This window comes from Aspergillus undulatus (assembly GCF_047715775.1).
Source record: "Aspergillus undulatus strain CBS 261.88 unplaced genomic scaffold BDV17scaffold_12, whole genome shotgun sequence".
NCBI classification, from domain to species: Eukaryota; Fungi; Ascomycota; class Eurotiomycetes; order Eurotiales; family Aspergillaceae; genus Aspergillus; species Aspergillus undulatus.
In genome coordinates, this window is record NW_027396616.1 from 433,905 (window position 1) to 452,777 (window position 18,873).

General features: G+C 52.2%; 7 protein-coding genes across 7 annotated transcripts; 2 read left to right on the plus strand and 5 right to left on the minus strand.

The window, feature by feature from the left end:
* Nucleotides 1–1,767: 1,767 nt before the first annotated feature.
* Nucleotides 1,768–4,215, minus strand: BDV17DRAFT_280539 (Zn(II)2Cys6 transcription factor; the record flags this gene model as incomplete). The annotated part of the gene is made up of 10 exons (XM_073759899.1): nucleotides 1,768–2,248; nucleotides 2,303–2,354; nucleotides 2,412–2,766; nucleotides 2,817–3,002; nucleotides 3,106–3,296; nucleotides 3,411–3,587; nucleotides 3,730–3,781; nucleotides 3,811–3,875; nucleotides 3,929–3,983; nucleotides 4,048–4,215. 10 exons carry the CDS (start codon nucleotides 4,213–4,215, stop codon nucleotides 1,768–1,770), a joined length of 1,782 nt encoding a protein of 593 aa, XP_073617804.1.
* Nucleotides 4,216–5,149: 934 nt separating this feature from the next.
* On the plus strand, nucleotides 5,150–7,063 carry BDV17DRAFT_257877 (major facilitator superfamily domain-containing protein). The gene is made up of 3 exons (XM_073757250.1): nucleotides 5,150–5,488; nucleotides 5,542–6,644; nucleotides 6,693–7,063. The coding sequence occupies exons 1-3, from the start codon at nucleotides 5,206–5,208 to the stop codon at nucleotides 6,924–6,926; spliced, it is 1,620 nt and encodes a 539-aa protein (XP_073617805.1). The 5' UTR covers nucleotides 5,150–5,205; the 3' UTR covers nucleotides 6,927–7,063.
* A 1,172-nt stretch (nucleotides 7,064–8,235) lies between these two features.
* On the plus strand, nucleotides 8,236–9,539 carry BDV17DRAFT_289393 (uncharacterized protein; the record flags this gene model as incomplete). The annotated part of the gene is made up of 3 exons (XM_073761651.1): nucleotides 8,236–8,876; nucleotides 8,935–9,002; nucleotides 9,073–9,539. 3 exons carry the CDS (start codon nucleotides 8,236–8,238, stop codon nucleotides 9,537–9,539), a joined length of 1,176 nt encoding a protein of 391 aa, XP_073617806.1.
* A 31-nt stretch (nucleotides 9,540–9,570) lies between these two features.
* Nucleotides 9,571–11,250, minus strand: BDV17DRAFT_29831 (FAD-dependent oxidoreductase). The gene is made up of 3 exons (XM_073763666.1): nucleotides 10,874–11,250; nucleotides 10,226–10,812; nucleotides 9,571–10,160 (listed from the first exon to the last, which is right to left on the minus strand). The coding sequence occupies exons 1-3, from the start codon at nucleotides 10,906–10,908 to the stop codon at nucleotides 9,724–9,726; spliced, it is 1,059 nt and encodes a 352-aa protein (XP_073617807.1). The 5' UTR covers nucleotides 10,909–11,250; the 3' UTR covers nucleotides 9,571–9,723.
* Nucleotides 11,251–11,593: 343 nt separating this feature from the next.
* BDV17DRAFT_289395 (rRNA-processing FCF1 family protein) lies at nucleotides 11,594–12,307 on the minus strand (the record flags this gene model as incomplete). The annotated part of the gene is made up of 4 exons (XM_073761652.1): nucleotides 11,594–11,734; nucleotides 11,787–11,952; nucleotides 12,004–12,224; nucleotides 12,272–12,307. The coding sequence occupies 4 exons, from the start codon at nucleotides 12,305–12,307 to the stop codon at nucleotides 11,594–11,596; spliced, it is 564 nt and encodes a 187-aa protein (XP_073617808.1).
* A 66-nt stretch (nucleotides 12,308–12,373) lies between these two features.
* BDV17DRAFT_257887 (tyrosine-protein phosphatase) lies at nucleotides 12,374–14,167 on the minus strand. The gene is made up of 3 exons (XM_073757251.1): nucleotides 14,145–14,167; nucleotides 13,008–13,931; nucleotides 12,374–12,951 (listed from the first exon to the last, which is right to left on the minus strand). The coding sequence occupies exons 2-3, from the start codon at nucleotides 13,525–13,527 to the stop codon at nucleotides 12,602–12,604; spliced, it is 870 nt and encodes a 289-aa protein (XP_073617809.1). The 5' UTR covers nucleotides 13,528–13,931; nucleotides 14,145–14,167; the 3' UTR covers nucleotides 12,374–12,601.
* Nucleotides 14,086–15,833, minus strand: BDV17DRAFT_289397 (major facilitator superfamily domain-containing protein; the record flags this gene model as incomplete). Its single annotated transcript, XM_073761653.1, has 5 exons — nucleotides 14,086–14,205; nucleotides 14,262–14,365; nucleotides 14,443–14,690; nucleotides 14,761–14,994; nucleotides 15,058–15,833. The coding sequence occupies 5 exons, from the start codon at nucleotides 15,831–15,833 to the stop codon at nucleotides 14,086–14,088; spliced, it is 1,482 nt and encodes a 493-aa protein (XP_073617810.1).
* Between the last annotated feature and the right edge of the window lie 3,040 nt (nucleotides 15,834–18,873).

Sequence of the window (18,873 nt, forward strand, 5' to 3'; positions counted from 1 at the left end):
AACTCACTCCCATCTCTCGTAGACGTTGAAGTCGATTTACCTACATGCAGTCGTGGCTTGTTGTGAGGTCACATCTAAGGCATGGCGATGGGGTACCCGCATGCACTCCCGGCAATCGCATCTGTCCACGATCCTTCTTGATCTACCCGGACCAGCAGCAAAAGGCACAGATAAATAGCCAGGTAAATAGTTCTAGCACAGGGCCCAGGTCTTGTTAGAAAAGCTGATAAATGATGCGGAGTCCATCCATTCACAGTATGGGTATCAATGTCTCACGCTCTTTCTAAAATCAATGTTCGAAATGCATAACGAAGTTTGCCAACCGAAGCAGTAGATCAGGTTGCGCCAATGGTGTCGTAAAAGTACTTACTTCGATAAACCAAAAACCTCAATAAACGAAAAGCAATGCAGTGGGCTCCCGATTTGGGCGGGAGTAAAGGGAAAGAAAAACTTGATCAGAAAAACCTTTACCGAGCCTGCGGAGAAACAGAACAGACGAAAAGGAAATATCTTCCCCTAAACGTCCGCCTTCAGCGATATCAAACCTCGCTGATCGAAGTAGATGGTGACTGACTTGCCGCCCGGAGTGGAGCTGAACCTGTCTGTCTCTGTATAGCCCTCGCCATCCGTCTCAACGATATAATGAACCCCACATACAAAAACATCCCAAAAACAATAATCTTCATGAGATACTGCATGAATGCCAGGACATACACTTTCGCGGGTCTATCGGCGTCCCCGTCTCCATCTAGATCCCTCCCTTGGAATATCGGAGTCTGGACGAATGTAGATAGGTGCATGTATATCACGCGGACTGTGAGAAAAGGCGTGCTGCATAGTGCTAGGATGAGGAGGGTCCTTGTTGTTGTCGCGTCCGCCTCGTTGGTTCCAAGGATATCTTGTTTATCCACATCTCTAGACTGATTCTGTTGCTGATCGACTGGACCTGAGCGGAAGCGGATATAGAAGACGAGGCAGATGCTAGCTTGACAGGAGAATAGACATGCGACAATTATTGCGACCGCGGAGCTGAGGCCATTGCGAGTGGTAAATGAGGAGACAAGTGCAGGAGGGTCCAGATGCGAGGGTGGATGGGGTCTGAGGCGAATGTTGATTTGCTATAATCGTCAGTATTTATTATCCTCCAATCAATCCACATTCACAAGCAAGGGAGACATACACATCCTCAATAACCACCTAACATAGCCAATAGTAGAGTCATAAAGCCGATAGACGCAAAGGTCGACGCCGCCGTCTGCAGTCCACTAGTCTCAGTTGCTTCCGACGCAATCCGAAGACTTGCAACGGTGGTGCGGAAGACCGAGAAGATGAAGAGGTACAGCCAGCCATGCTTTGCCGATGTCGTGCCGATGGAGGAGGAAGGTCGTTGGAATGAGCGAGGGAGGGAGGTAGAATATTATGATCACGGTCGAGAGTGCTTGGTGTGGTGTCAAGGTCATTTGTTGGATAATTTGGTTTGGTGAAAAAGGAATTCGAGGGCATTCTGGGGTTGCTATTTATGAGTTGCTTCAGCTGATCTAGATGATGTTGAATATTCGAGCACTGAAAGGGAGGCTATACAAATGCTGGCAGCACTGCCTCGCCAAGCACCGAGCACCGAAGTATTCCTTAGCCGACCAACAGAGCGATCAACACTCAAGGCAGGAAATTGCCCAATGACCTGCTAGGACTCTGTATCTCGAATCCGAGAACAGACTCACAGCTTGGGGCTGAATCTGCTGCAAATGTAGTCCGGTGTTGTAAGAGTCACTGGAAGATAGACCCGTAGTACTCTCTTGGGTCGCACTCATCGAGCGACGTCATTCCACCCCAGTCACTATCCGGAGTTAGGAAATAAAAGTTATCGATCTGCCATAATCGATGCCTTCTGTCAGCGTGATCGCTCGCGGCTATTGGAACACTACTCGAGGCGTCGAACGGTGTAACCGTTCGGTTAGTTGCTGTTGTTGCAGCCAATTGACTGCCGCTTGGGCTTTGCGGTGCGGGAAGTAGTTGTTTCTCTTTCTCTGCGTTTTGAATACTTTGAACATACTGCCGGGCCATGTGCGAGAACTCGGAGAAGTAGCTTGACTGGATTGTCCCGTTGGAGGCGTGGTCGAGCTGGCCAAAGTGCCCCGCGACAATATCTAGCAAGGTCAAATATCCGCGTATATCAGGATCATTAGGATGGTACACAACAAAGCCGAAGAGTACGAACTGGGCAGAGAGCGGTATGATTGCGAGGATGCTATCCAACCAGTCATGCCATGGAGGTATTGGTGAGGATGAGGCGAGAACTCACAACACATGTGTATATGGCTCCACGTCAATGTAACGGGTCAAACTGATGACTTCTCTCGCGGTATTGAGTTAGGACTTCATGCTGTTCTCGCTTCTTGCTATGTTGCGACTAACGTCTAAGGTTAGTCGTTCTAGAACAATGGTTAAATGGTAGTAGTAGTAGTGAGTCCGCAATGCGATCTCTTTCGCTGCGCCGTCATTCAGACAACATCGCTGAAGTGGCTCTTTCGGCCTGAAATCGGGTGGGAACAATAGTCGCCATTCCTCGAGTAATGCGCGAACATGGTCAATGGCAGCTATAGTCACGTCGTCTGGTCGGGTCGATGCAGGGGTCGAGAAAAGTGGTTCGTAAGGGATGGCAAGGATGCGGCCGTAGCGGACGGACGACCTCAGCCAGTCGTGATGACCAAGAATCGACTCTGGAGTTGTTGGAATGGGACACCCGAAGTCGTAGTCCGCGATTGCCTACGATTGTAAGTGTTGCAGTTACAGGCCGGCAAGAGAAACGGACAAACCGAGCTGCTGGCTTGAAAGCAGTATCTTTTCTCTAAGTGATAGATGACCCAGAAATTCCGGTGGCATAGTGTAGGGCCCTCGCTGACGATGGATTTGTGATACCGAAGTGCAAGTACAATTCGGCTCGCCTTTGCCAGTAAAGTCTGGTCTAGCTGGAGGATGAACGTGTTTGTCGCGAAGATGGTCTTCGCCGTTAGATTAAACCATCAAAGGCGAATCATAGACATACAATTGCTGTTACGGACTGGTATCGTCAGTCAATATTGGTTGTTGGGGTTTGCGGCGTACCTGAAGGTTTAGCAGACATTCTGTGGTTAAAAGGATACGGTCAAGACGACTAATAGACACCTGGAAAAGCTTCCACGCATGGCTATTATCTGGAGTGAACGAGCTATAGTCATTGTATTGGCAGCCTAGAGCCAGTATAGCGTAGTATAGCCCGCAAAATGTGTGGTACGTTTCTAGGGCCTGGAGCAAGTCTGCTCTTGGCTTTTTCTTCAAACGACTTTCGATCCAAGAAGGGATATATGGGATGTAGAATCTCAAAATAGCCTAGGTTTGTCAGAGGTATATCTTGACGGAGATGTACTAACGTTGTATATGCGCCGATGCTTCTGGATCAATCACCAACTCCATTCGAGCTTTGGCAAGACTATAGAGCAAAGTGTCCTTATCAGGCCTCGCCAGCAAACGCGTCCGAATAGATTTGTCGATAAAGTGCACCAGGTCCCTGACCCTTGTATGTCCCAGCCTTTTTACAAGCGAGTCGACTCTTTTCATTTTCATTTCATTTCATTTCATTTTTATTTTTATATTTATTTTCCCCTTTCTTCTTGGAAAAGAAGGCAAGTCCGGAGCTTGGTACTAATAGCGATCAGCGGCGACGATAATGACTGTCTCAGTGAGGCATACCGCGGTCATTGCGAACCCCTAGGACACAGAACTCATCATAGAGAACAGCAATCTCTGACGAATTGCAAGGAAGCGGTCGACGAAGAGATCAGACGAGGTATTAAGTGTCTGCGAGCCGGATGTTGCGTCTGTCTGGGGTGCTGGCTCTACAAGCAGTTAGTCACTGGGCCGTCTGACGTTTTCAAGAGCCCTTACTTACCCTTCACCCGCAGCCTGCGCTTTAGGTTGCTGAATTGACATGTCTCATTTCGTTTCTGGCGGATATCAGAAACCAATTCTTCTCCGTCAAGCGAGGAGATGAATGATTGTGAGACTTACTATGCAGTGGGAACAGACGTCAGGGCCACCAGGCGGCACTGTGACGAATAAGTGAGCGTGGAACCAGGAGGTGAAGAAACTGGATTGCACAAGAACAGGCATGCCAATGCAGCGGAACTTCCGAGCACGACACTGGTCGTAGGCCTTATTGGGCCTGGGAGGCTGCATGGTTGATGTGGGCAGTGTTCGGGCTTGGATGCTCGGCGGTTGAAGATGCATAATGATGCACAAATGGCTATGACTAATTATGCACCGCGCTAATCCCAGTTCGGCCTCCATGCCCTAGTGTCTGAGTGGTGGGCTGGGCGTCAGCAGGGGTTGTCAGCGGCGCAGCTCCCATGCATGGGCTGGAGGCCTGGATCTGCGTGCTTCGGTCAAGCTTCCTTTGCAGGCAATCTGCCAGCGCACTATGCCATTGTTTCATTCTGTTGCTGTCCGCATTGGGAAGTAGGTTGGGCGCTGCCATATATTACTACGCCTTGAGGGTGCTTGACCCTTATAACTGTCTGAGATACCCAAGTCGCTCGCTGCTCACTATTTTGGAGACAGTGGATAATGACTTTAAGTTAAATAGCGCAGTTGACAACCATGGTCCGGTTCAACAAATTCACATTTTAATTACCCGACAATCTACCTGATCCCACCAACAGCCCTAAGAGGGACCATGGCCGGCCCGACGAATTTAGATACAGTTGTGGCTGCATTAGAAATCGCCAATGTGAAACGTGTGGGCTGAGTTTATCTAGATCCCTGTCGCCCAATTAAAGGTTGGAGCACGGCTTCGTTCGTGGGAGTATTCGGGAATTCCGAGGTCGGGAATACGGAGGATCCAAAGATGATGCCCAGAGGGAGTGAATGGATAATTTACAGGAATCGGGATAGTGCAGCGTATGTACGTATCGACCCAGACACGTGTAGACGACTCACGAGTGGTTGAGTGGCAGTGGCCTATTGATGACCGGAGGGTGACCGACTGAATCGCTCTCCCCTAGTCTAGACAGAGTAGTCTGGCGACTGCAAGGATGTACCCCTCCGGAGAATAATAAAAGCCTGCAGTTCCAAACTCAATCCCGATGATCATCCGTCAGTCCACTCGTTTTTCCTTTTCTCTTCGCATTCTCGATTTGTTTCTGATTTTATTGTCCAGCGTTGGCTGCCATGGCTGCACAGCGTGAAGAGAACAAGGCCGAGTACTTCCACAGTGCGCCAGGCACTGAAATCCTCTTTGACGATGCCTCAAAGCACGGGGTTATCGCCGATCGGATTCACCAGTTGAAGCACCGGACCAAAGGTGACTCGCGCATGCTGCTCGTGCCGCAGCCCTCGATCAATGATCCCAATGATCCGCTGCGGTGGTCGGGCTGGAAGAAGAACTTGACGTTTTTCAATGCCTGTTGGTATGCGTTTATGGGTGCCATTACGGGGCCTATCATGGCTGCTGGTAGGTTTTCTCTCCCGCATTCCTCTTGCTGGTCTAATTTGTACTCTGTATAGGTATGCAGGAATTATCTGGGACATTTGGGAAGACCCTCCAAGAATTGACCTATGCGAACGGTGCTTGTCTGATTAACCAAGGCGTATGGAACTGTGTCTGGATGCCCTTCGCTGTCAAGTACGGCCGTCGCCCGATTTACTTCTTCTCCAACATCCTCATGGGCATCGCATGTATCTGGCTCGCCATTGCATCCAACAAAACATACCTCGTCTTCATCGTTGGTCGCGCCTTCCTCGGAGCCTTCCAGGCGCCCATCGAGTCTATCGTTCCGTCGACCGTGACCGACATGTTCTTCCTACATAACCGCGGCGAGCTCGTCGCCATCTATGGACTGGCTGTTCTTGGAGGCAACGAGCTGGGCCCGATGTTCTCCGGGTTGATTGTCCAGGACCTAGGAATGGACTGGGCGTTCTGGATTGTGGCAATCTTTGTCTTTGCGAATGCGATCTGCATGTTCTTCTTCATGCCTGAGACGAAATTTACCGGACCTCGTCCGGATCCCTTTGCGGCTGCTATGTCTACCGCGTCCTCTGGCGAGCAGAAGGAGCAGGTTCTCGTCGAGGAACGCACCCCTATCCCCCCGAAGAGTTTTGTGGAAGAGCTCAAGTTCTGGAGCGCCGGCGACCCAGACGTCAATCTGACTCACATCTTTCTCCGCCCGTTTGTCCTCCTCGCCTATCCGACCGTCGTCTGGTCCTGCTTCATCTACGGTCTTGCGCTGAGTTGGAATGTGATTCTCGGCGCGACAGTCGCGCAGCTCTTTGGGCCGCCTCCGTACAACTTCAACCCCCGGGCGCAAGGTCTGTTCTTCCTGTCGCCATTTATCGGCTCGATATTTGGCGTTTTCTTCTCCGGAACATTCGCGGACTGGATCGCAAACTTCTTCACGAAAAGGAACCGCGGGATTCGTGAGCCCGAAATGCGTCTCCCCACTTGTCTCCTAGCGGCTTTCTTCACATTCTTCGGTGCCCTCTGGTTCGCTCTCTCATATGAGCATCAGATGCACTGGGCCATGCCGGTAGTGGGGGCTGGAATTCTGTCCGTGGGAAGCCAGATGGGCACGACGCTGGGAATGAACTACGCCTTGGATTGCCACAAAGAGGTTTGTCTCATCTTTGCTTTTGACAGGCCGCTACTAACTGCTTACCAGCTCTCTGTGGAAGTGATGATCACGATTGCCGCGCTGAAGAGTTGCATCGCGTGGATCTGGACGTGGGTGATCAACGACTTCATCACGGCCAGCGGGCTCCTCTCCGTGTTCATGACCGTTGCGACGATTAACGTGGCCATTTACCTGTTCTATATTCCCTTCTATCTCAAGGGCAAAGAGATCAGGATCTGGCTTCACAACAAGAATTTCCTCGCTGCAGCGGGTGTCCTGTAGGAAGGAACGGGAATCAGGACCAGGTTGAACCGGGCATTGACGGATCGGGGAGGCCGAGAGTCTGGAAAGTACTGTAAACAACGCAATTGTCATCCTGTCACTAGCGCATCTTCCATTAAACTTTCACTATATGAAGGAATCGGGGCCAACGCGTGTCCGCAAAACACTCTAACCAGAAAATCACTCACCGAAATTGAACCTACAAAAACACACCCATGTCGCCACGTGTAATGCGCGAATCACGGCCTCAAGGTACATATTCCTATCCCAGTAACATAACAGCAGCGTCAGCCATACCAGCTCTCAGTTCAAGGTGCGAACAGGGTTCAGCTATGTCGCACCACCCGACCCGCCCCCAGGCTCCATCCCAGATCCGGCCCATGCCCGGCCGTGACTCCACCGCATCGAGTCCGCTCTCTTAGGGCCGCCTAGCGCTCGACTTAGGGTTCCTTGGGCGCTTTAGGGGGCCCGCCGGCGCGCCGGGCTTCGGGGCCCGGCGATTGAGCGTCCCCGCCTGCCATTTCGGGCTTCCTAATCGGCAATTGTCCTCCGTTGTGGAGATGTCTATGCCAGAGATCACAGCAAGGGCCGTGTAGCGCAGATTATTACGGAGAAGAGCACGGAGGACGTCCGGATGCGCGCTGCCGCTGCCCCTCAGAGACAAGATCACGACATGGACGTCGATTTCGAATCGACGCTCGCAGATCCATGGTTCTCGAAACTTTCTGTTTGCCTGGGAAGAATCGATTCCTCTGTCGATCTGTCTCAGCCATGGTGTTGCGTCTTCATTGATGGCACTGGGCAGTCCATCCTGCGGGATGCGAATTGAGTTTCTGGTTTGCTTGCGCTAGGGAATGTGTAGGCTTCCTGTCGTCGAATAGCGAGTTTTATGTCCTAGCTGGGACCGGGCTACCTGACCTGGACCTGGTCTTTGTCTCTGCCCAGGTGGCCTGGTTCCTGGAAGAATTTTTAATTATTGGCATAAAGTGATAAAGTGGTAAATTGGTAATTTCAATATGATTGTACCGGACGCGGTCGTAGGTCAGGATCGGGAAAATTGAAGGAAAATGAATTATATGGAATTCAATTGACGAGAGCTAATCATGCATGATGAAGTCTGGCCCGGGACCTGGGACCTGGTCCTGCCTTGTCCGTTTCAAATGTCAGATTGTAGACGACGTACTTGTAGAAATAATTGATTATCCCTCATGCCATACCCCCCTCCCCCTTCCCCATTGTCATTGCCTGAATCCTCTCTTCCTCGCAACGTGCCGACTTGCATGGGGCATGCGCTCTACCAGTCACAGCCATGGCAGGCGACAAATCTGCAATGATCCTCGCGATCTCCTGGGTCGAGACATTCATCGGCCTCTCCTTCTTCACGCTGCGCTTCATCACAAACTGGAAAATCGTTGCCCGGTTCCGCTGGGACTTCGCAGTCGCCAGCGTGACCGTGCTCACGCAAGTCGTCGCCCAGATCTTCCTGCAGCTTTCCGTGGATCATGGCATGGGAAAACACATCGACACGCTCGACCACGAGTCTGAGGTCCGCACGTTAAAGTGGTCGTGGGTGTTTCAGCTCCTCGCGATCGCGGGGTCCATGCTTGGAAAGCTAGCTATCCTTGCATTTCTTGTTCAAATCCGGGGAAGACATGAGAAGAAGCCGTGGTTGCTTATTGTGTTGGGGGTTCTTATCGCCGCTGTAAATATTGCTGTGCTGGGGACGATTCTGGGTCAGTGCTCGCCTATGGAGAAGTTGTGGGATGATGATATACCAGGGACTTGTGACCCGGGTCGCCTGAATAATCAGAACTACTCGTTCTTCCAGGCGAGTTTCAATTCTTTCTCCGATGCGCTCCTTGCCAGTTATCCGATCCATCTGTTTTGGAAGCTGCAGATGAAGTTGAGGATTAAGGTTGCGCTGTCGGTGCTTATGGGGCTTGGGTGGATGTGAGTTTGCCCTACCTAGATTTGTACACCACGGCTTCAAGTACTAACATGCAGCAAGAGCGGCCGTCTGCTCTGCCGTCAAGACTTACGAGCTCAAGGCTCTGACCGAGACGTCGGATATTACATGTTCGTACTCATTCCTGAAAGCATTCTCCTCCTGTCCACCAGATGCAGCTGCTGACCGGCCATGTACCAGGGGCTCAACCCTCCCTCCTAATCTGGGCCTCAACAGAAGCCTGGATCGTCATCGTCGTTGGCTGCGTCCCCCCAATCCGCCCGCTGATGGAACGAATCCTACAGCGTCTCGGCCTCTCGAGCAAGAAAACCTCCACTCCCCATTACGGGTACTACGACTCCAGCCGCCCGGGCTACGGCAATCGATCTGCCACCGGGGCCGCGAATACAAATCACTCGAACTTCCGCACCGATGCATATGGTACCTCTACCAGGAAGGATCCGCATGATCTGGATTGGATGGAGCTGGGTGAGAGGAATGGGAGTAAGGAGGGGATTGTGGGGGCTCAGAATGGGGTCGTTGTCACGACAGATATTGTGACGAGGTTTGAGGATGTTGGGACACGGACTGGGCCTGCGAGAAGTGAGAGTAGTAGTGTCTCTGGGGAGGATCTGGCGAGAAGGCAGAGTCCTGATGGGAAGCTTTAATACGAAAACTGATGTAGATGGTCTAATGTAATGATATTCCAACGCTACGCTTCCTTTCTGAGTGAAACCTCTAAAGAAATCCCGAGAGGCGGAAAAGAAAGCCTGTTTGGAGCATGGCAAAATACAACGCAACCAATTACCTCGGGGCCAGCCCAATTCGACTGTCCCGAGTGTCATACAGCAATCACAACTTCGCCCTCTCTTTCCCACCCACAAGCCCGGCCTCCTTAACCAACTTGACAACATCCTCCGCAACCCCCCACGAAATCTCAAACCCCCGTCCAGCAGCCCCATACCCATGCACAACCGTCCTCCTCTGCCCAACCTCTTCCCTCTCAATCCTCATCCCGCCTTCTCTCGCCGGGCGCCTTCCAACAATATCCCGAATCACATCGAACTCCTTCTTACTTCCCTCCGCGAAGGGGAACCACTTCGTCGCATTCCGAAGGAGTGTCTCCCGCGTGGCAAGAGACGGGTTCGGATCCCAGTCGTTGACTTGCTTTGTTCCACCGATGATTGTTCCCCCCTCTAAGGGCCGCGGGATGCAGAAGGACCATGTCCCGTCGGAGTTTTGGCGCGTTAGGGTTACGTTGACGGGGTTGCGGACGAGGCATGTTTGGCCTGGAAATCGTCATTATTAGCGGGCTGGGTTTTGTTGTTCAAATGGGCAGAAGATGATTGCATACCGCGAATGATAAAGCTCTTCGAATCCCCCATCCCAATGCCCGTCCCAGAACAATTCACGACCGTCCGCACATTTGGCGCAAGATAGAATGCCTCGTCGACGTTCACTAGTGCCGTCTCTTTCGTCTCCCCACCACGCAAGATAAACCGCCGCAGCAAATACGCACAGTAAACAGGCGAGTTAATCGTAAAGGTCATATAGCGCACACCCCATTTCACACCCGTTGGAAGTTCATTGTCGGTTAACTTCCGGAACCCCTCGAGGTGCGTATAATTATCGAGTGCATTCTCAGCGAGATACTCCCTCGGTGGATCCTCAAGGTGCTCTATCCCCTCCACCCACTCGACCCCTGACGCAGGAATCGTCGCTTCGTGCTTCAAATGCGCATACGTCCGACGAGCTTGCGTTTCTTCGCGCAGCGCTTGAGGTGTATTTCCCGGGACAGGGCGGTAGTGTGCACCCGCCCAGGGCGAGGCGTAGTTTATTGATGTGGTGAAGGGCCAGTCGCGGGCTGCGAGGAGGATTTTTTGGTGTGGTGCTAGTTGCTCTTGGAGTTGGAGGGCTGTTGAGAGGCCGATTACGCCGGCGCTGGTGAGAGAACAATTAGCTGGGTTGACGTTGAGGGAGAGGTGAGGTGGACGTAACGTACCCGACCACGACGATGGTTTCTGTCTTTTCTGGCATTTTGGTAGTTTGCTAGAGATTAGTCAATTGGAATGATGCGCGTAATTTGGCTACACAAAATTTGGAGTAAGTGAGAATGAGGGGATACTTAAACTCCCCGCAGGCCGATAAGATAGTCTGATAATCTGATAGACGAACCTTGGAACGCCGTGCCAATGGCCGGCCGTGACTCATTGGGGCGCCGATAAGAGGTTTGTCTGGGTTGGAAGTGCCCGTCGGCGACGCTAATTGTCATATCAGTGGGACCTAAGGTGCGGCATTTCTCGCAAACTCGTACAATGTTGGGGATAGCGTCATCGTATGATTCTACGGCGTATGGACTTTTTTAGAACGGTGTTGGGTTCGACCTTGGGCTAGTGCTATGTGGAGACGTGGAGATGAACGGATAATTTTCCATTGTTTAGGTGAGGATATCTAAGCCTGTCTTCAAGGGCCTCGTTTGGGAGGCTCATTGTGATGCCTTGTAATTGTTCAGTCGTCACAAGGCTGAGGTATTGTGCGCCCGATGGCATCGCTAAGTGATCATTCGGCGACAGCGCAGAAGCCTGCCGGCCTCGTGTTGACGGCGGCGGTGCGGGATCGCAAATTTCATCCGATGACCGGGGCTTGAACTGCGACATTTGCAGGGTTGGGACAGCATTCGGCGATGCTGTAGGTATCACAAAAAAAACGGTAACGGCTGCCACTAATCCATCGCGTCCGGCAACTTCTCGATTGTAAACTTTCCTCTCGCGACCTTCATAATGGGCACACCAGGAATCTTGCGAAGTCGGCGACAGAGATCCTTATCGTTTGTTCCGACGATGTAGATGCGATGCTTCGACACCTAATCCTGACAGTCAGCAAGGTGTCATCGACCTCGTACCGAGCGCACTCACCCTGTCGACAAGGCAGTCATCGGCATATGTGCCCTTGTGCGAACACTTGACCCTCTCCCACCTCGGATCCTTCGCCACTCTCAACGCAAGACGGTACTTGTCACCCAGTTTTTCCAACTCCGCAATCGTGCAGTCGGTGAACGTCGGTATACATTTCGCATACAGCCTAGCCAGAATGAGCATCCATCCCAATCATAGTGACCAGAGTATAACATACAAGTCCATCATAGCCGGCAGTAAATCGAGCTTCGCGCGAATAGCGTGCGAGACAAAGTTGGTATCGACGAGGACGCGGTAAGGAGGACCGAGGGCAGTGTTGGCGGCGAAGAACATGTTCGTCGGGGCTGCTTGGACGTTACGGACGACCTCGTCTTTCGGCTTGGGCTTCTCGGGCGCTTTCTTGACTCGCTCGTCGCGGGCTTTGATCTGGCGCTTCATCTGCTGGGTGTTAGTGGTGGTCGACTTTGCTTGCTCGGAGCGCTGACCTGCGCGAACTTCTTGGTCTTCTTTGCGACACCCATGGTAACTGTGCTTTATAGAAGATAAAAAAAGAAAAGAAGAACCGAGGTAATTTTCTGAGTGTTTATTGTATTGGCAAATGTAGCAATTGAAGATGCTCAATCACGAGGCAAGAAAATATTGTCGGGCCGACTACACCGCCGGAGTAATCACGTGCTATCCAGCTTCACATCCTGATGCATAAAAGTTGTGCTGCATAAATATCCGCCCAAAAGGAAAGAGCCACCGTGCATATGCGCCTGCATGATTCTGCCTCAAACTTCTCTCAGACAACTACCTACCATGGCAGACCGCCATCACAGTGAACTTCCAGATGCCTTGAGGGCAAGATTCTTCTTCATAATAACAATATCCGCGTCCGAAAACCCGAGTTTGCCTTTGAGATAACCAGTGACTCCGCCATACGCCGCGTCCAGGACCTCCAAGAACCCCGTTATCCCGCCAGCGTGGACGCCCCAAAGGACCAACAACACCGGATTATTCCAAGCGGACTCGCTATAGAGACCCTGCATCATCTTCAGGAGCGATTCGCGACCGGGCTCTAGACCAACGCGGGTCAGTGTGAAGTCATGGACAATGGCTTCGTCGGAGCTTCCTGCGAGTCGGTGAATGAGAGCTGCAAGGACGCCGGTGCGATCTTTTCCAGCTATGATACCGATAACTTGTTAGCGCCTTGAATTACGTTTGTGTGGAGAAACGAACCAGAACAGTGAAAGAGGAAAGGCTTCTCGGGCTCATCGCGGATGTGCTCAAAAACTGCCTTGTATACTGGTGCATGCGACATCAGGTAGCCGAGGTACATTTGCACCAGTGCGTCAATCGACTTCTCTGTGTCCGCTGGTGGCTCTTTGTTTACGACAGCGCCAGCGGTATGCGGGATCCAGACGACTTCGACTCCGTCAATAACCGGGCTCGGTTTCTTGATGCGCTCGTCCGCCCGGCGCAAGTCATAGATCTTCTTGATCCCGAGGGCAGTCATAGCAGCGATTCCCTCATCGCTGAATGTCGAAGCAGGTGCACCCGCTCGGTAGGCTAAACCTGGTCGAAGGACAGCTGGAAAGGCAGAGGATGGAGTGATGGCATTGCTGAGATCGCGTAGGTTGAAGATTCCAGGGACAGTTGCAAATGGCGCCCGAGAGATGATGTCGGTTACGGCAGCCTCAGGAAGGGCCGACCTGATGTCAGTTGTGATGAGCTCTGGGAGGCTGTAGGTAAGTGCCATAGTGAAGGATTCAGAACCACGTGCGGATGTTTGCTTGATTTGAGATATCTGGAGATCCCTGCAGGTTTGTATAAATACCTGGGGGGCCTTTTACAAGATCAAGCCAGATCGACCGCGTAGCCGAAGCTGAAGTGGGGGTCCCACTGCGCTAACTTCGCCTCTGTAGTTCGCCCAAACAGGCAACCTAGTATAGGGCGGACCCCAGGATGGACCAGGTCTAGCCAATTTCCCAGGTCATTCGCCTTCATGGGTCCTTTACGAAGACGACTTTGGCTGGAGTGCGGGGCAGCTCCGTAAGCTTACTTGGCCATGACCGATTCGTAGGCGCAACTCGGCCGTAGCGAGCTGAGCTAGGTGCTGCGAATCGGACATTGCCAGGACGTATAGATCAGGTTCTATAGGCAAGGTAAAGTGAGTCACCGGATTATACGCCCGCTTATCGGGACTTGCTGAATCTTGCTGACCATCTCAGTGAAGGGCATGTGATTGTCTCTCTTCAAACGGAAGGCAGCCCTAACTTGGTCGATCATAGTATATCTTCCATATCTTGAGGCCAACCTACTCATTCTTCTTGCCGACGTACCCTCCACCACGCAAACCAAAGTAACTGAACCCACAGACCACAACCATAGCCGCAAGCATAAGCCAATATGCTGCCTGGAACCCCTTCAAGTCATCCTGCCCCGAGTGTTCTGTGACAGACGCCGCAATCGCAGCACTACGGCCAACCCTACTGAGTTTCCAACTTGAGAGACAGAGTTGAACACCGCGCCGGCAAGAGCTTGATTCTGTCCTGGATACGCGCGTGATATAATCAGGTTCGAGACCGTGAAGAGAACTACAAAATCATGTTAGCTTTCACACCCAACCCCAAACAGTTTATCCCTCGCGGGAAAGGAAGGAAGAAAGACAAACCATCCGAATGCACCGGACTAAGCAGCATGCTCGCAAATGGACCGCGCCAGTACCCCCATTCCGGCCGCATAAGCGCCATAACCAGCGGCGAGACGGTACTGATACCAGCAGAGACAAAGACCAGCGCGCCAACAGAGATCTTGTCGACCGTGTAGCCTGTGAATATATTGGTTATTGCGCCCGCTACCACCATAGGGAGGAACATTAGCGATGAAGAGAATGCGGAGTGGTGTTGGATTTCTTGGAAGCTACACCACATATCATTAGTCTCTCCTCTGCGCAATGTGGTAAGCAAAGCAGGGCAGGCAGGTGACAAACTAAAGACTAGTGAAATACTGCAACGCATTCAACTCCGCCCAGGCAAAGAAGACGATTATGCAGGTTGCACTGAAGAGCGCGTTCTTCCAGAGACTATTGGGTATCAGAGCCGGGCGGCCGTGTCGTTCCTGGTACTCGACCCAGGCGACGAAGGCGGGGAGGAGGATTAGAGAGATTGCGAAGAGCGTGATGATGTATGGTTTGTTGAGATTGCGGTAGGATTCTGTGATTTGGCTGGTCTATTATCAGATTGGGTCTCAGAGGTAGGTATGGAAGGTAGGGCTGGATAGTACTCACGCAAGAACAAACGACAACAGTGCAAGCGAGACACTAATCATCGGCGCGCCAACCCAATCAATCCCCTTTAACCCCTTGAGCACAGGTTCGGTTCTCGGTATCTCCGCTGGAAGACTCCAAAACGCCAACGCGCAAAGCAGGGCATTGATGCCCGCAGAGATATAAAACCCCACGCGCCACCCAATCGAGTCCGCGAAGATACCACCTAGGATTAAACCAACACTATACCCCAACGGCTGGCCCATCCCCATACACGCAAACCCGAGATTCCTCGCCCGTCCCGGCGGGAACGTCCTCGTCATCAGACTCACTGCGCAGGGAAGACACATCGCAACCGCAATCCCCAATAGTGTCCGAAACGCGATGAGCCGGTTCCCCGTCCTTGCCAGTCCACAGGCAAGCGTGAACGCGGCGAAGAGTACAGAGCCCGTGACCCAAACGCGCTTATCGCCGATGACATCCGCGACGGCGCCGAAGATTAGCAATGTGCAGCCGGCCGAGAGGGCGTACACGGCTGCGGGCCAGAGCAGGATGTCGTGGTTTAATCCGAGGTCTGGGGCCATAGCGGGAAGGGCGACGGTCAGGATTCCGGAGCCCATGGTGTTTAGGAAGGATACGCCTGATAGGGCGACGACGGCGGTTATTGCTTGGGCGCGGCTGAGGGGTGGTTGTGCCTGGGGTGTTTCATTGCGAAAGGAGGATACAGATGCGGGTGCAGATCGGGGGCGGTCATGGTGGACTATATTCTTGAGAGTTATCTCCTGTGTTTGGGACATGGCTAAGGGCAGGTGCTCTCAACAGGATGATTCATGAGGAGGTGGAAGGAATTAATTTTATAGAGTGACTGTAATCCGGGGTAACCCTTGCATTGGTCAGAGCACGGAATCATTCCGGATGCAGCCTTGGCTTGGTCAGGTTATCAGCATCATTGACGTCTTGTTATTGGCCCGATGTCAGCGGGAAGGCGTGAAAGAACAAGCCAGGAGGAATTGAAAGGCCAATTATCTAGGGCTCTGGGCTTAGTGTGATTTTGCAGGTGGCTGGGGTCATTCAGTCCGGCTCCCTTTACAGACTCTGCAGTCGATGGTGGGCTGTGACCACATCCCATCCCGCCAGCTCCATCTCAAAGAATGAACATAGATTTGAGAAGCCCCACCGTGCAGACTTCTGCCATAAATTATGCCCGGACCTAGTTTAACCCTCGACCATCAACCTTGCCCACTACATTCTGCAAAAACGCCACTAGCTGCTCTCCCTCCGTCGCTGCAACATACACCTTGTTAGTGAGCAATAACTTAACAGCCTGCTCGGACTGATCCCCCATCCGATGCGCAAGATCACCTGTGAGTTGATACTCCAGCAGCCGCCGATGATTCTTTTGTAGATTATACGTCGCCTTTCGAAAATTCGCGATGGGTCGCCAGAACCTAATCTCAACTAGGATTATACGCGTCGAATTCCCAACGGTATCGCCCCGTTATCGCGCTCTCTGAGATGACCGGGTGGAGGTACTAACCTCTACGTCTTGCTCCCAGAGTGGTAGTGAGATTGTGTTTGCCTCGTTTGGTCGCAAGTAGCTGAAGCCGGGGATGTACGGCTCTTGCAGCCAGTCTATGCTCTTGCTGGACCTGATGAACAGAATGTGTGAGCTGCGGAGTTATGATGGTCCATAGCCACTTTTTTGAGTGGAGTTGCAGGATGTCGTTCCCGAGGATGCTGGATTGATAGCTTGAACCGGTCGTTCAGACTGGGGAATACCTTCTCGGCGCCGGATTGTGGATGAATCAGGTCGTAAAGCGTACGACGTCAGGAATATTGTCGACTTCGAGGGTTGGTAGACCATAGACTATGCCGAAGCGGTGCTCCGGCTCATCGTGACAATAGCCGATGCAGTCGAGGACGTGGAAGTATATAGGCATCGGCTTTCGACTGAGGAGGACTGATAATGGGGCGATGCAGCTTATGAGATTGATAAAGCTTTCGGTGTCGTATTGACTTGGTTCGTATGGTCTCCAATCTATGAGCACTAGGAAATCCTCCGATAACCGGGCAATACTACTATTGCCATTGGCCTTTGTTTGGACCATGGTTGTAGCTTCGAGAGGGATACAGTTGGCTAAGTTTTGCTGGACAGCCTCGGTGATTACTTTTTGCAGACGAAGAAAGTGCATTGGTTGGTCGACCATCTGGGAGAGCGATGGATATGTCGTCTGTGTGGCGTCTGTGTGGCGTCCCTAAGCGTCGCGAGTCTGTCCACGTCGTCACTGGTCGAGGATAACAGGCAGACCCCATTGAAATCCTGCATGGAAGAGAGCTTCTGCGCTCCCTTGAGCAGTGCGTATAGCACAAGGCCGTGAACGATACACTTGACTTGCTGGTCTCTCGCGGGATCGACGTTACGCGTACGAAAACGGACCGCGTAGGTGGACATGAATATGAGCTCGATGCGCTGTTCGTGGCTGCCCGCTACGAGAGGCTCGTGTGGGTGCAGTACCTTCTCGCCTCGAAGGCTTGCATGGAAGTCCTTGATATCAATAGACCGAACGGCGAGTTCGGAATGACGGCTCTTCACCAGTCAATCCATGATCATCGGAAATCCATCTTCCTTGCCCTGCTAGAGGCTGATGCAGATCCGAGCCGGACCTGTTCGACAATGTCCCTCCACAACGTGGCTATTGACCTGCAGATGAATATCCCTAGCCCGCACCTCGTTGCTCAACAAGGGGACCCAGATCTAATTCCTCACAACTCGCCTGCTAGAATATGATCTTGAGACCGACGCCCTGGACTTCTACGGCATCACCCATTTGTGTGTGCAGTGATTGAAGGAAACCTCCACATTGCAAACCTGCACTGAAACACGGAGCCGATATCAACAAACGAATGGGCACGCCGAAGTCCAAACCAGAAGACCGAAGAACTATTCTAGCGCAGGTCCTCGGCAGGGATTGTACACTAGACATCAACAGATTAAAGTATCTCGTTTCAGAGCCTCAGGATCTCGACCCAGCTCTCCACCGGCAGGGCCTGCTGCAGACTTCAAAGTGGGAGAGTCGGCCAGCGCGCTTGATACCTCTCTGCAGAACCATGGAAGTAGACAGGATTGTTCGTTTCGCACTTGTCTCCAGATTCTCTTGACGGCCTTCCCACACCAGTGGCAACTGGACTACAGGGGCAACAAGGGGTGTACGCCGTGGCAGATCCGGATCCCACTACTGTGACTGCCGCGGAAGTACTGGCCCAGGCTTTCTGAAGCAAATCACCGTTCGCTGGACCAGCCAAACCTGCCACTTTCCCTTCCCTCTTCCAGACGAGGTCGGCCTTTCCTCTATCGGTTCGTTGGTTTATTCATCCTTCTTTCTACTTAATCATGTCAACTGCCATTCATGTATTTCCCCTCTGCCTTCAAGCTTTCTGTCGTGCCGCTTTCTGAGATGGTCGTTTCTGTTGCATACTGGACCGCAGCAAAGCTGTTAATTAGTCACATAGAGTAGTCTCACCTCTAGCTTGAGGACCTGGGCTTATGGATCTCAGAATATATCTTTTGCGTTTCTCATGTGCCTTCCACCACTGTGTACCCGCGGGGGTCGCTCTATCGGCATAACCTCCTCCAATCCGTGAGCGCGTCTGTGCATTACCTACCTCACATCTATCAGGTGTACTGTTATCGTGGATGGGTACGATCGCAACCGAGCTCTGGCCTTGCAAGTGCCCCCGTCGACTATGCCTGGGCGCTGTTCTCCTCAGCGACACCTCCGACAGGGTTGATCAGGGAGAAGCGCAGCCAAGCCCTGGTTCCGCGGGCCGAGATAGCAA

Excerpts from the sequence above, each read along its gene's own strand:
- BDV17DRAFT_257877 (XM_073757250.1), top strand. The coding sequence starts at position 5,206 with ATGGCTGCACAGCGTGAAGAGAACAAGGCCGAGTACTTCCACAGTGCG. Across the intron at positions 5,489-5,541 it reads GGGGCCTATCATGGCTGCTG|GTATGCAGGAATTATCTGGG; the intron begins GTAGGTTTTCTC and ends TACTCTGTATAG. Across the intron at positions 6,645-6,692 it reads CCTTGGATTGCCACAAAGAG|CTCTCTGTGGAAGTGATGAT; the intron begins GTTTGTCTCATC and ends ACTGCTTACCAG.
- BDV17DRAFT_29831 (XM_073763666.1), bottom strand. The coding sequence starts at position 10,908 with ATGCCAGAAAAGACAGAAACCATCGTCGTGGTCGG. Across the intron at positions 10,813-10,873 it reads GAAACCATCGTCGTGGTCGG|CGCCGGCGTAATCGGCCTCT; the intron begins GTACGTTACGTC and ends TTCTCTCACCAG. Across the intron at positions 10,161-10,225 it reads GAAGAGCTTTATCATTCGCG|GCCAAACATGCCTCGTCCGC; the intron begins GTATGCAATCAT and ends GACGATTTCCAG.
- BDV17DRAFT_257887 (XM_073757251.1), bottom strand. The coding sequence starts at position 13,527 with ATGGCACTTACCTACAGCCTCCCAGAGCTCATCACAACTGACATCAGG. Across the intron at positions 12,952-13,007 it reads TTTCCTCTTTCACTGTTCTG|CTGGAAAAGATCGCACCGGC; the intron begins GTTCGTTTCTCC and ends TCGGTATCATAG.